Source organism: Physeter macrocephalus, chromosome 4 (assembly GCF_002837175.3).
Source record: "Physeter macrocephalus isolate SW-GA chromosome 4, ASM283717v5, whole genome shotgun sequence".
In the NCBI taxonomy this organism is placed as follows: Eukaryota; Metazoa; Chordata; class Mammalia; order Artiodactyla; family Physeteridae; genus Physeter; species Physeter macrocephalus.
Window position 1 is genome coordinate 71,881,129 of NC_041217.1, and position 14,496 is coordinate 71,895,624.

Genomic DNA, 14,496 nt, shown 5'->3' on the forward strand with positions numbered 1-14,496 from the left:
AAAATTGATTAAAAATTTTTTTTAATAAATAAAATAAATAAAAAAGAAAAGGATGGTTCCGGGATTTTCAGTCTGGGCAACCAAAAGGATGGAGTTGCCAATGAATTGAGATGAGTAAGAGAGCAGGTAGGTCAGATTTCGAGGAAGAACAAGAGTTCCATTTCTGACATGCTAAGTCTCAGTCAGGGTTCTTCAGAGAAGAGAAACAGAACCATTAGGATATATATATATATAAAATATATTATTTATATATATAATGTATATTTTTTCATGGCTGAATAGTATTTCATTGTATGTATGTACCACATCTTTATCCATTCATCTGTTGGTGGATATTTAGGTTGCTTCCATGTCTGGGCTATTGTAAATAGTGCTGTTATGAACATTGGCATTGATGCTGCCATCTTTATTTATTTATTATTATTATTATTTTATTTTTTATTTATTTATTTTTGTCTGCATTGGGTCTTCTTTGCTGCACGCGAGCTTTCTCTAGTTGTGGCGAGCGGGGGCTACTCTTGGTTACAGTGCACAGGTTTCTCATTGCGGTGGCTTCTCTCGTGGAGCACGGGCTCTAGGCGCACAGGCTTCAGTAGTTGTGGCTCGCGGGCTTCTAGAGCACAGACTCAGTAGTTGTGGCGCACGGGCTTAGTTGCTCTGCGGCATGTAGGATGTTCCCAGACCAGGGTTTGAAACCGTGTCCCCTGCATTGGCAGGCGGATTCTTAACCACTGCGCCACCAGGGAAGCCCTATTTATTATTTTTTACCATTTAAAAATTGAAGTATAGTTAATTTACAATGTTGTGTTAGTTTCGGGCGTACAGCAAAGTAATTCATATATATATATATTCTTTTTCAGATTCTTTTCCATTGTAGGTTATTATAAGATAATTGAATATAGTTCCCCGTGCTATTCAGTAGGTCCTTGTTGTTTATCTATTTTATACATAGCAGTGTTAATCCCAAACTCCTAATTTATCTCTCCCCCCACCCTGGCCATGCTGAAGTCTTTTTTTTAAAAAATTAATTAATTAATTAATTAATTGGCTGTGTTGTGTCTTCGTTGCTGTGAGCGTGCTTTCTCTAGTTGTGGTGAGTGGGGGCTACTCTTCGTTGAGGTGTGCAGGCTTCTGATTGTCGTGGCTTCTCTTGTTGTGGAGCACAGCCTCTAGGCACACGGGCTTCAGTAGTTGTGGCATGTGGGCTCAGTAGTTGTGGCTTGTGGGCTCTAGAGTGCAGGCTCAGTAGTTGTGGTGCACGGGCTTAGTTGCTCTGCAGCATGTGGGATGTTCCCAGACCACGGCTCGAACCCGTGTCTCCTGCATTGGCAGGCGGATTCTTAACCACTGAGCCACCAGGGAAGCCCCATGCTGAAGTCTTGATGCAGAATTTCTTCCCAGAGAAACCTTAGTGTTGCTCCAAAGGCCTTTCAACTAACTGGATGAGGCCCACCCACATTATCAAGGTAATCTTTACCTAAAGTCAGCTGATTGTGGATGTTAACCACACCTACAAAATACCTTCACAGCAACACCTATTAGTGAATAACTAGTTACTATAGCCCTAGCCAGATTGACATAAAACTAACTTTCACACTAAGTTTGAAACGTCCATTAGATATTTTGAGGCAATTGTCAGTACAAATCTGTTGTTCAGGAGGGATCTTTCCTAGCGGTATCAAATTCTTTAATTGTAGTAAAATACACATAACATAAAATTTACTATTAGTGATATTTAGCCATTCACAGTGCTGTACAATCATCACCACTATCTAGGTCCAGAACTCTTTCATTACTCCAAATGGACACTGTACTAATTAAGCAGTCACTCCCCACTCTTCCTCCCCCGAGTCCTTGGCAACCACTAATCCACTTACCTGCTTTTTGTCTGTATAGATTTGTCTGTTCTGCATATTTCATCTAAATGGAATTACACAATATGTGACTGTTGTCTTTGGCTTATTTCACTTAGCATAATGGTTTCAAAATTTATCCACATCATAGTATGTATCCATATTTCATTCCTTTTTTGTTTTTTTTTTTATTCACTGTGTAATATCCCATTGTATGGGTATACCACCGTTTGTTTCTACTTTTTGGCTATAGTGAAGAAGACTGCTGCTGTAAACATTTGTGTACAAGTTTTTGTTTGAACACCTGTTTTCAACTCTTTTGGGTATATATTCAGAGCGAAATTGCTTGGTCATATAGTAATTTTGCTTAACATATTGAGGAACAACCAAACTGTTCCCACAGCATCTGCACCATTGTACATTCCCACCAGCAATGTCTGAGGGTTCCAATTTTTCCACATCCTTGCTAGCACTTGTTACTTTCTAGGTTCTTGTTTGCTTGCTTGCTTGCTTTAATTTTAGCCATCCTCGTGGGTGTGAACTCATGGTTTTGATTTGTTTTTCCCTAATGATATTGAACATCTTTTCATGTGCTTTTTGGTCAGCTTTTTTGAAGAAACATCTATTCAAGTCCTTTGCCCATTAAAAAAAATTGGGTTGTTTGTCTTTTTGTTGCTGAGTTGTAGAAATATCTATTTTGAAATGAATCTCCACCCCCAGCCTCCCAGTCCCTTATTTAAAAGGCTCTGCCTCTTCTTTTAAATCCATGTATAAGCAAATAGTTTTAGAGCTGGAAGAGACCACTCCACCTCCAGGATGTTCCTATTCCTGCAGTTTTTTGAGTTCCCAAACCTTAAAATTTGTTGTCTAAACTTAGTCCTTCCTGCTGCACACTGGCCTCCGTTTTGGCTCTGTAGATGAGAAAAATTACACAAAAATTTACAGATTAGATTTGAATTTTAAGGATTCCAATAGATCGGAAACACAAGGTGACCCATTTAGAACAATATCTTCAAGAAGCGCCGGGTGACTTTTAATTTCCAAGAATTAGAAAGAAAACGCATGCGCTGTAGAGCTAAGGGCATGTCGAAGCCAATGAAGGCGTGGCCTATGCCCAAATTCAAGATGGTTCCCAGGACCTTCCACCCTTGCTGAGGGGGCGGGGCGAGAGGCTAAAGGCTCAGAACGCCATTGGTGGAGTTGCACACCGTTCATCCCCGCCCCTCGCAGGGGGCGGGAGTGACAAAAGTCCCAATTTCCGGTTCCGTCAGTACCGGGAGCCCGGTCGAGATGGAGGAAGATGCCACCGGAGGCCATCAGTTGCCAGAAACAGAGGATAGAGTGGGAGCTGCGGCCTAGAGGTCCGAGCTTGGAGTTCACCTCAGACGGGGCGGAACCGCCCTGATGTGAGAAGGTAAGAAACCACCGGCTTGGGGTGCCTGAGGACTAAGGTCTCCGAGGACCTGGACCTGTCAGGGAGGCAGCGGGTGTCTGCAGTGCCCGGCTGCAATTCAGTGGGAGCCCGCCACGCAGTTTGAGGCATGAGGGGCGACTCCAACGAGTCATCTCTTCCTGTCGGAGGAGCATGAGTTTCGCTGACAGCGAAAGAAGCATGGCGAGAGGCATGGCGAGGCGGCACCTCGGGGGCCAGGACAGAAGCAGCTTAAAGGGGGTGTTATGTGGAGTAGGTGAAGAGGATTGTCATGTGGTGTCTGTCATGAGGGATCACGTGGGCACCTATGGAAGACCGAAGGAAGGCTGGGTGGAAATCGCTTTATGCCCCAGAGGGGAGGTTGTCTTGAAGGGAGAGGTTGGAGGCATGCCAGGGAACTTCCCTAAGGAAATGCATATTCATTAGGACAGGTGGGCAAGCATGTAAATATATTCACATTCATGTGGTAGATAGCTCCTAGGATGCAAAGCCTTGATGCAGTTGCAGTAAGAAGTACAGAGGAACAGAAGGAGGAAGCAAAGATGTTTCCAGCACAGAAGTGGGGACCAAACCCTATGGATGTCTTGTCAGGAGTTGTAGGTGGCTGTTTAATTTGGGGGGGGGTTGTTGACTTAAAAGATTTGAATGAGTCTAGAAGTCATCACTGAGCCCAGTCCTGGTGACAAGTCAGGATGGAGTCAGAGGGCTCCTAACCTAGTCATAATGGTCCTGGACTTCTAGAGTAGTTGTTATCGTTGTTATAATACTGACAATCCTTAATATTTAAGGCAATACTTTCCAAACTCTGATATATGTATTAACCACCCAGAGATCTTGTGAACATGTTGGTTCTTATTCAGCAGGTCTATGGAGCATCCTGAAATTCTGTATTTCTAACAAGCTCCCAGATTATTCCCATGCTGCTGGTCTGTGTACCACTCTGAGTAGCAAAGATTTAGAGCAGCGCTGTCCAGTAGAGCTTTCTGCAATGATAGAAGTGCTTTGCTGTTAACAAAGTGCTTTCACACGTTAGCTTATGTGAGTTGCACCACAGTGACATAGCTATGGCAGGCTTTATTAGCCCCATTTCATAGATGAGGAAACTGAATTTCAAAGAAGTGACCTGGTTCCAATCCTACTAGTAGGTAATGGAAGTGGAACTCAGACTTGGATCTCCTGACTACTAGTGTTCTTTTCATCGAATGACCTTACATTCCAGGTGACACTGCCTTGTCCTGAACCAGAATCTTATCTCAGACCCTAGTGAACAGTCTGGTGTGGTTTTTCTGGTACAGGGAGAGGGGAAGTGGAGAGGAGGTATACCTACTTGGGCCAGTTTTTCCCTTTCCTCTAATGGGCTCAGCAGTGGGGGTTCTGCCTCTGACATCTCATTTGATGATTTCAGGACATCCTGGGTCATCTGTTGGGTCTCCATATGAAGCACTTTAACCTTTGTGTCTAAGCTGTGTTAAAAGATGGGGGAAAATTCAGAATTGGAGCCATGCACACAAATAAGGATCTGGGAAAGAGCCATAAAGAAGCTGGGCTGATTGAATTGGAAGAAAGGAAGGCTGAAGGAAGTGAGCATACAGGTATCTGCATGGAGGATTTTCCAGAGGGTGAAACACAAGGAACTGGTTTTGATATTTCAGCGGGAAGTTTGGAGGTTAAATAACAAAGAGCAGGCTGAGACCCCAACTTTTAGGAGCAAACCACCTTTCAAAGGGATAGAGGGGGTGGGTGCAGTGCCTTCCCCTTCAACTGTAGAGGCTCAGCCCTCTGTGGCATGACCCTTATTGGCTTCTTCTGTCACCATGGTAATGGTAGAAATTACCTGCTTTGGCCGTGGAGAGTCCTCCCTTTCTGGGAATTTAAAATAGACTGGCATATGTGAGAGATGGAGGAAAGGGGGGAAATGGGGCGCTGGGTGCTGCTGTAGGATTTCTCATCAGGAGTTGTTGGCACTCTGTCATTCAGTTTGATAAGTTGAGACGGTGCCCACAAAACCAGGTCCTAGAACAGAATCCTTCGTGGCTCTGGCTCTCTGCCCTGCTCAGCACACAGTATCCATGAGCTGGGCAGGAGGCCTTGCTTGAGCCCTGCTGTATTTGTCCTGTGATGACAACAGGCCTGCCCAGTCACTCAGCTCAGTCACTCCACAAGCACTCTGGGAAAGCAGAGGCAGCTCTTGGTTTCAATGGAACAAAGCTGAGAGAAATCCCTGGGCATTTGCTGCCAGGAGCTTATGCTTAACCCTTGGGTGACTGGCAGTCATGAGGGCATTAATTCTGCCTCCCAAGGGTGGGAATGACCTGGCTTTATACTGAACGGAGTGATTTGTGCTGGAACTCCTCAACTCCCATTGAGTAGAGGGCATGATGGAGTAGAGGAGCAAACTTGGCTCATATCCTGCCTCCGCTAACCAGCTGTGTGACCTTGGGCTTGTTCCTTTTAACCTATTTGTTGTACCACAATTTTCTCATTTAGCAGAAGTGTCTTAACTGTGTAGAGGTTAAGTTGTAAGGATTACTTGAGGTAATAGGTGTTCAGTAAATCCTAGTGTCTCTCTCTCTTTTCCTCCTCTCTCAGTGGAAATGGACACATAACCTTGGGACCCTGGATGCCAAACACCCTGTTTGTCAGTGATACAGTGACCCCCTTCTCTTGAAGGGCCTTAAAGGAGAAGATTGCTGCACTGGACTTGATGGGTGTCCTGGGCTGAGGCTGGAGGAAGGGCCACTTTTGCCCACAGCAAGTGGCACATCAGTGTTCCAGGGGTTCTCCTCCTAGAACCCCATCTCTAGCTCATTTCCCATGGCCTAGATTCTGTGTTCTGGTCCAACCAGTTGTTTCAAGCCATTGTTTTCTCCCTTTTCACTGTCCACATGTATTCCTCCATTCAAGCTGCTTTGTCCTCCTCCAGGAAGCCTGTCTTGGTTACATGTGCCTCACCCATGCCTCACCTTGAAGCTGAGGTTTTCCCTCAGTTTGCACTGCAGGTATCTTATACTTTAATGAAAGTGATGCAGTCCAGCTCAGGAAATTCCAAAAAGCTAACCTTGCTTCCCCACTGACTTATATGGTAAACCAAGAAGCTACTTAGGCTGGTTGGTACCTTTGGTTGGGGAAGGTGGTTGAGGATGAACTCTGGTTATACACTTGACATGAGGTTTGTCAAGGCATTGGTGCTGGGACTGCCTGTGTAGAACATTTCATCTCTCTAGAGTTGTCCTTTTGATGTGGCCACCTCCTTTCCCATCCCTTAAGGATTTCTCTCAGAGCTTAGGGAGCCCCTGATTTCCTGCTTCCTAAGCTACTTAGGCTGGTTGGTACCTTTGGTTGGGGAAGGTGGTTGAGGATGAACTCTGGTTATACACTTGACATGAGGTTTGTCAAGGCATTGGTGCTGGGACTGCCTGTGTAGAACATTTCATCTCTCTAGAGTTGTCCTTTTGATGTGGCCACCTCCTTTCCCCCTTAAGGATTTCTCTCAGAGCTTAGGGAGCCCCTGATTTCCTGCTTCCTGGACTTTAACTTCCCACTTTCCCCTTCTGGCTGAAAATATCCAGTATCCTACACAGGAGCACATTACATTGTCACTATGTGTATGTCCAATATATGATGTCCTCTCATTTGACATTTCTTTTTTTAAAAAATTATTTATTCATTTATTTAATTTTTGGCTGCATTGGGTCTTTACTGCTGCACGCCAATTTTCTCTAGTTGCTGAGAGCGGGGGCCACTCTTTGTTGCGGTGCACGGGCTTCTCATTGTGGTGGCTTCTCTTGTTGCGGAGCACGGGCTCTAGGCACGTGGGCTTCAGTAGTTGTGGCTCGAGGGCTCTAGAGCACAGGCTCAGTAGTTGTGGCGCACGGGGCTTAGTTCCTCTGTGGCACGTGGGATCTTCCCGGACCAGGGCTCGAACCCATGTCCGCTGCATTGGCAGGCGGATTCTTTCTTTCATTTAAAAAAAAAATTAATTTATTTTATTTTATTTATTTTTGGCTATGTTGGGTCTTCGTTGCTGCATGCGGGCTTTCTCTAGTTGCGGCGAGCGGGGGCTACGCTTCATTGCCGTGCGCGGGCTTCTCATTGTGGTGGCTTCTCTTGTTGTGGAGCACAGGCTGTAGGCTCGTGGGCTTCAGTAGTTGTGGCATGTGGGCTCAGTAGTTGTGGGGCACAGGCTTAGTTCCTCTGTGGCACGTGGGATCTTCCCGGACCAGGGCTCGAACCCATGTCCGCTGCATTGGCAGGCGGATTCTTTCTTTCATTTAAAAAAAAAATTAATTTATTTTATTTTATTTATTTTTGGCTATGTTGGGTCTTCGTTGCTGCATGCGGGCTTTCTCTAGTTGCGGCGAGCGGGGGCTACGCTTCATTGCCGTGCGCGGGCTTCTCATTGTGGTGGCTTCTCTTGTTGTGGAGCACAGGCTGTAGGCTCGTGGGCTTCAGTAGTTGTGGCATGTGGGCTCAGTAGTTGTGGGGCACAGGCCCAGTAGTTGTGGCACACAGGCTTAGCTGCTCTGTGGCATGTGGGATCTTCCTGGACCAAGGTTCGAACCCATGTCCCCTGCATTGGCAGGCAGATTCTTAACCACTGCGACACCAGGGAAGCCCCTCATTTGACATTTCTTAAGTTGAAAGCTCCTGATTTTATACAGTTATTACAGTTGTAAGCTTATTAGTTTTGTTTGAAACTTTAGTCAGTGGATACACTTAACATGGAGGGCCACATGTACATTAATTTGCCCTGGTTTTCTTATCTCTGTGTCTTACATCCATTCCCCAGAGGGATACTGTGTCCCCTTGAAGAGACTGAGTTTCTCAAAGGCAGAGTCTCTGTATCTTTTCTGTCACTTGAATCTCCCTTCATTACCTAGGGGCTGAGGTTATTATTTATATGCTTGGGGATGAAAGAGGCCAAGCATGTTCTCTACCCTGTAGTTAAGACTCTTCAGGGAAACTGCTTAGCTCTCAGGTGGTTCTCTTCTTTCTCTAGAGTGAGTTATCTAATAACCAAAGAGGACTCTGACCTTTGGCTTGTTCCTAAATTTCTAACTCCTTTCATTGAAGGAAGGGAGGTGTGGGGGGGGTGCCTGTGGAGTGAAAGCCCCACTTGCCTTCTTCCTCGCACTTTCTTCTAATGCAGACTGGAGAAAGTGTAAGTGTAGTGAATCTGGGTCAGGAGGAGCTCAGAGGGGCCAGCACTGGAAACCAGAAATAAAGTAAGGTGAGTCAGCTGGTAAATGGTGGTAAAAGAGGCACCCTGTTGAGGCTCAAAGGCCCAAGGCCAAAGGCCATGCCTCCTCAGTAGGCCCAGGAGCGTCAGAAATGGAGCACTTCCCTTTAGCCTTTAGGAACCTCCAGAATGTCACTTAGTGACATCCCATCAGCCCACTTAAAGGCCAGGTGGTTGGTTTGCCCGCAGCATCCTGAGCTGTCTGGGTGAGCTAGAAAAGGAAAAGGAGAATGGGCCATGACACCAGGGCCTGGGCAGAGGCAGAGAGACCAGAATAGATGATCTGATAAGCTGGGGGTAGGGAGCTGAGGTGGGAGTGTGCCCACGGGAGTCACTGAGGTGAGAAACAATTTTCAGAAGAGGGGTCCTGAATTGGGACAGACTGGTAAAGGAGAGAGAAGAGGGCACTATCCTGATCCGTGAAGGGAGAATCAAGCAGGGGTTGGCAGAGCCAGACTGGGTGAAGTCTAAACTTTGGAGAAGTGAGTACCCCAGGAGCTGAAGCCTGAGAATGGGGTTTCAGAGCCCATCCAGGAGGGGAGAGTGCAAATTCTGATCTCCTTCACATTCCCTCCACCCTGCTCAAATCCCCAGGTCTCCAGGCACAATGGAGGACAAACGTAACATCCAGATCATCGAGTGGGAACACCTGGACAAGAAGAAGTTCTACGTGTTTGGTGTGGCAATGACAATGATGATCCGTGTCAGCGTCTACCCATTCACCCTCATCCGTACTCGCTTGCAGGTTCAGAAAGGCAAGAGCCTCTACCATGGGACCTTTGATGCCTTCATCAAGATCCTACGGGCAGATGGTGTGACTGGCCTCTACCGGGGGTTCCTGGTCAACACCTTCACCCTCATATCTGGCCAGTGCTATGTTACCACTTATGAGCTCACCCGGAAGTTTGTAGCTGACTACAGCCAGAGCAACACAGTCAAATCACTGGTGGCCGGTGGCTCGGCCTCTCTCGTGGCTCAGAGCATCACGGTGCCCATTGATGTGGTCTCCCAACACCTGATGATGCAGCGCAAGGGTGAGAAAATGGGCCGCTTCCAAGTGCGAGGGAATCCAGAGGGACAAGGGGTAGTTGCCTTTGGCCAAACCAAGGACATCATCAGGCAGATCCTGCGGGCTGATGGACTTCGTGGCTTCTACCGGGGCTATGTGGCTTCGCTGCTTACTTACATCCCAAACAGTGCTGTCTGGTGGCCCTTCTACCACTTCTATGCAGGTAAGCAGGGACCAGGAGGGTGGGGGTGGAGGATGGTTACTAATGGACAGAGATGCTGTTGCTCTGTGCATGTTGGAGTGAGTGATTTAATGGGAGACTGGACCATTCATACAGCAAACATTTGAATCCAGGAGGATTCAGAGATGAGTAAGACATGGTTCTTCCCTTCAAGGAGCTAATATTATAGTGGAGGGAATCAGACAAGTAAAGTATATGACTGTAGGACATAGAGTATGTTCTCGATGCATCAGGATCAACTAAGGTTAGTGGAATATTGGCAGAGAATCATAAGGTGGGGAGGGACAAAATCCATAGGATTTAAAGATGAAAGCAATGGGTAATAGTGAGCTTTTGAGTTGGATGCCTTTCCTTACTATTTTTATTTTTTACATTTTTTCCTTTTTTAAAAAAAATTATTTATTTATTTTATTTATTTATTTTTGGCTGCGTTGGGTCTTCGTTGCTGTGCACGGGCTTTCTCTAGTTGTGGCAAGCGGGAGCTACTCTTCACTGCGGTGTGTGGGCTTTTCATTGCGGTGGCTTCTCTTGTTGCGGAGCACAGGCTCTAGGTGCGCGGGCTTCAGTAGTTGTGGCACGTGGGCTCAGTAGTTGTGGCTCACGGGCTCTAGAGCGCAGGCTCAGTAGTTGCGGCACAGGGACTTAGTTGCTCTGCGGCATGTGGGATCTTCCCGGACTAAGGCTTGAAGCCCTGTCCCCTGCATTGGCAGGCGGATTCTTAACCACTGTGCCACCAGGGAAGCCCCTTCTTTTTTTTTTAATAGATTTATTTTATTTGTTTATTGGCTGCGTTGGGTCTTCCCTTGCTGTGTGCGGGCTTTCTTTAGTTGCTGTGAGCGGGGGATACTCTTTATTGCGGTGTGAGGGCTTCTCATTGCAGTGGCTTCTCTTGTTGCAGAGCACAGGCTCTAGGCGTGCAGACTTCAGTAGTTGTGGTGTACAGGCTTAGTTGCTCCGTGGCATGTGGGATCTTCCCGGGCCAGGGCTCAAACCCATGTCCCCTGCATTGGCAGGTGGATTCTTAACCACTGCCCCAGCAGGGAAGCCCCTACTTAACTATTTTTAAATTAAGTTCAAGGGACTTCCCTGGTGGTCCAGTGGGTAAGACTCTGCACTCCCAATGCTAGAGGGCCTGGATTCGATCCCTGGTTGGGGAACTAGATCCCGCATGCATGCTGCAACTAAGAGTCCGCATGTCGCAACTAAAGATCCTGCACACCGCAACAAAGATCCCTCATGCCGCAACTAAGACGCGGTGCAGCCAAAATAAATAAATAAATATTTAAATTAAGTTCAAGGTATGATACAATCTTGAACCTCTCTACTCCTGTAATGTATTTTTGTTCACAAGGTATTACTTGTTAAGTATTTCCCAGAAATGGGATTTCTGGGTCAAAAGATAACATTTTTGAGGGCCTCAATAAACATACTGCCAGATTTCCTTCTGAAAGGGCAAAGCACATTGTCAAGAGCAGGACCTGTGTGTGCCTGCTACCCTGCGATATCTGTAGCTTTGGGTAACTACCAAACTCCAGTTAGGGCAGTCTGTGCTTGTAGCCTCCCAAATCCCTGCTGCTGGCTCCTAAGCCTTGGCAGTAGGCATTCTGTCCCATGCCACCTGGAACTTTTCTGACCAAATTTTGTAATGACTTCCTAACCTATAATTACCTCGTTTCTCTGGCACTGTACTTTTCTGGTTCTTTTCTTTTTCTTTTCTTTTTTTTTTTTAAGATTTATTTATTATTTATTTATTTTATTTATCATTTTTGGCTGTGTTGGGTCTTAGTTGCAGCACGCAGGATCTTCGTTGAGGCACGCGGGATCTTTTCCTTGCGGTGCGTGGGCTCTTCATCGTGGCACGCAGGCTTCTCTAGGTGTGGCATGCGGGTTTTCTCTTCTCTAGCTGTGGTGCGCAGGCTCCAGGGCGCATGGGCTCTGTAGTTTGAGGCACGTGGGCTCTAGGTGAGGCACGCAAGCTCAGTAGTTGTGGCGCGGGCTTAGTTGCCCTGTGGCATGTGGGATCTTAGTTCCCTCACCAGGGATCGAACCTGTGTCCCCTGCATTGTAAGGCGGATTCTTTACCACTGGACCACCAGGGAAGTCCCTCTCCTATTTTTCTAATTGTAGTTTTTTTTTTTTGGTAGCTCTGTCTCTTCTTCTGTTTAACACAGTCTTTCATCTGGAGTATTTGGTAAAATTCAGATACATGGACTCCACCTCTATCCTTTGTATCAAATTCTTTGGGAATGGATGCTGGCAATCTTAATGTTAGAGAACCTTCCTAGAAAACGTGAGCATTTTCTCTGGAGTCTGTCCTCACCTCTCTCTCCTCATTTGATTTCATTTACAGTTAGAGTTGTCCTTTTCTAATATGTCCAAAATTTCTATTTCTCTTCCCAAACTTACCTGTCCAGAGCTCTGGACAGACATCCTGGCTGTTGGACCTTTTGACCTGGAGGCATGCACTTACATCTGAAATTTTTTTCAATTAACCATTTTTCATCCCAAGCTGGCTTTATCTTCTGACTTACTTTCATGTGTCAGTGGCCATGTTATTCTCCAAATCACTGAAACTGAGGCCTTGGGCATAGTGCTTGGCCCCTTGCCCTTGTCCCCACATCTAGTCCTGGTGACCCTGGAATGTCTTGTCCAAATTTCTCTCCATTCCCACTGCCTTTCCTGGAAACCATGCTCTGTTCCTACCCTCTTGGACTATTGCATCAGCCTTCTAGCTGTTCCAAGTCTCTTCCTTCCTATCTACACACAAGTCCCTAATGGATTAACTTTATTTATTTATTTTAAAAAATTTATTTGTTTATTTATTTATTTATGGCTGCTTTGGGACTTCGTTGCTCCGCGTGGCCTTTCTCTTGTTGTGGTGAGTGGGGGCTATTCTTCATTGTGGTGCGCAGGCTTCTCATTGCGGTGGCTTCTCTTGTTTCAGGGCACGGGCTCTAGGTGCGAGGGCTTCAGTAGTTGTAGCTCGTGGGCTCTAGAACACAGGCTCAGTAGTTGTGGCGCACGGGCTTAAGTTGCTCCACGGCATGTGGGTTCTTACCAGACCAGGGCTCGAACCCGTGTCCCCTGCATTGGCAGGTGTATTCTTAACCACTGCGCCACCAGAGAAGTCCCCCTAATGGATTAACTTTAAACTCTGGTTGTGATGTTCAGTGGCTCCCACTGCTTACGCATTAAAATCCAAACTCTTCAGCCTGGCTTCACCTTCCCTTTTCGGTGCAACATCCTGCTGTTTCCCTATGTATAGTCTATGCTGCAGCCAGGCCAGTTCACACACCATTCCTCCACCGTGCATCATCTCTCCCACCTCTGCTGTGTTCATATCCCTCTGCTAGATGCCTTCCAGGTCCACTTACCCTGGTGAAATCATGACTCATTGCCTCCTGTCCCATCCTCTCCATGTAGCTCTCAATTCAGAAATGATCTTTCCCTCCTTCCAACCCCCATGACATTGCTTCAGTCTTTCTTAAGGCAGTTAGAACATTTGCCTTGATGTTATTTGTATGTGCCTATCTCTTCTGTTATTTGCACAGGTTCTTCTTTTTTCTTAATGCTTTTTTCCCCCCAGCTTTATTTTGATATAACTAACTGGAAAGTTTCTTGGAAGGGGGTGGAAACTAACATTTACTGAATACCCACTGTGTGCCACACTCTGACACTGTGTGTCTCAGGGCCTGGTGAATTGTAAGTGCTCAGTAAGTATTTGTTGAGAGAGTAGACTGGTTTTTGTCACTCCATTTTGCTTAAAATCTACCAATGCTGCCTTATGGGTATTTACAATAAAATCTAATGTTTCTCACGGTCAATACAGGTCTATGTGATCTGGTCCCTGTCTGCTTCTCCAGCCCCATCTTGTGCTCCTCTCCCCTTACTCACTCTGGTCCATTCTCACTGTCCTCTCAGTTCCTGAGACACACCAAGCTCTGTTCTCACCTCAAGGCCTTTGCAGATACTGTTCTTTCTGCCTGGAATACCCTTTCCCCTGTTGTTTGTGTGTCTGGGTCCTTCTCATGCTTCAAGCCTCAGCGTACATGCCATCTTTGCAAAGAAGACTTCTTTAAAAAAAATAATAATAATTAATTAATTTGTAAATTTTTGGCTGCGTTGGGTCTTTGTTGCTGTGCGCGGGCTTTCTCTAGTTGTGGTGAGCGGGGGCTACTCTTCGTTGCGGTGCGTGGGCATGTCATTGCGGTGGCTTATCATGTTGTGGAGCATGGGCTCTAGGTGCGCAGGCTTCAGTAGTTGTGGCACACAGGCTTCAGTAGTTGTGGCTCGCAGGCACTAGACCACAGGCTCAGTAGCTGTGGCGCACGGGCTTTGTTGCTCTGTGACACGTGGGATCTTCCCAGACCAGGGATCGAACCCGTGTCGCCTGCATTGGCAGGCGGATTCTTAACCACTGTGCCACCAGGGAGGTCCCAAGAAGACTTCTTTACCCAGTTGGAAAGAGGGCTCTTCCTGTTTTCTTTTTTTAAATTTATTTATTTTTAAATTTTATTTATTTATTTATTTTGGCTGTGTTGGGTCTTCATTGCTGTGTGTGGGCTTTTCTCTGGTTGTGGCGAGTGGGGGCTGCTCTTCATTGTGGTGTGCGGGCTTCTCATTGCATTGGCTTCTCTGGTTGTGGAGCACAGGCTCTAGGCGCGTGGGCTTCAGTAGTTGTGGCACGTGGGCTCAGTAGTTGTGGCTCACGGGCTCTAGAGC

The 14,496-nt window shown here is 46.5% G+C and overlaps 1 protein-coding gene across 7 annotated transcripts in view; it reads left to right on the forward strand.

The window, feature by feature from the left end:
- The first annotated feature begins 3,133 nt into the window (after window positions 1–3,133).
- Window positions 3,134–14,496, forward strand: part of SLC25A44 (solute carrier family 25 member 44) — a 46,576-nt gene continuing 35,213 nt past the window's right edge. For 5 of the 7 annotated variants that reach the window (XM_055084286.1, XM_055084290.1, XM_055084292.1 and 2 more), the window contains exons 1-4: window positions 3,134–3,267; window positions 4,691–4,877; window positions 5,875–6,284; window positions 9,119–9,756. In XM_055084286.1, coding sequence (XP_054940261.1) covers window positions 9,132–9,756 — 625 coding nt within the window. In that variant the 5' untranslated portion in view covers window positions 3,134–3,267; window positions 4,691–4,877; window positions 5,875–6,284; window positions 9,119–9,131. The remainder of the gene's footprint in view (window positions 3,268–4,690; window positions 4,878–5,874; window positions 6,285–9,118; window positions 9,757–14,496) is intronic. The other 2 variants (XM_055084287.1, XM_055084288.1) reach the window with 2 other exon arrangements.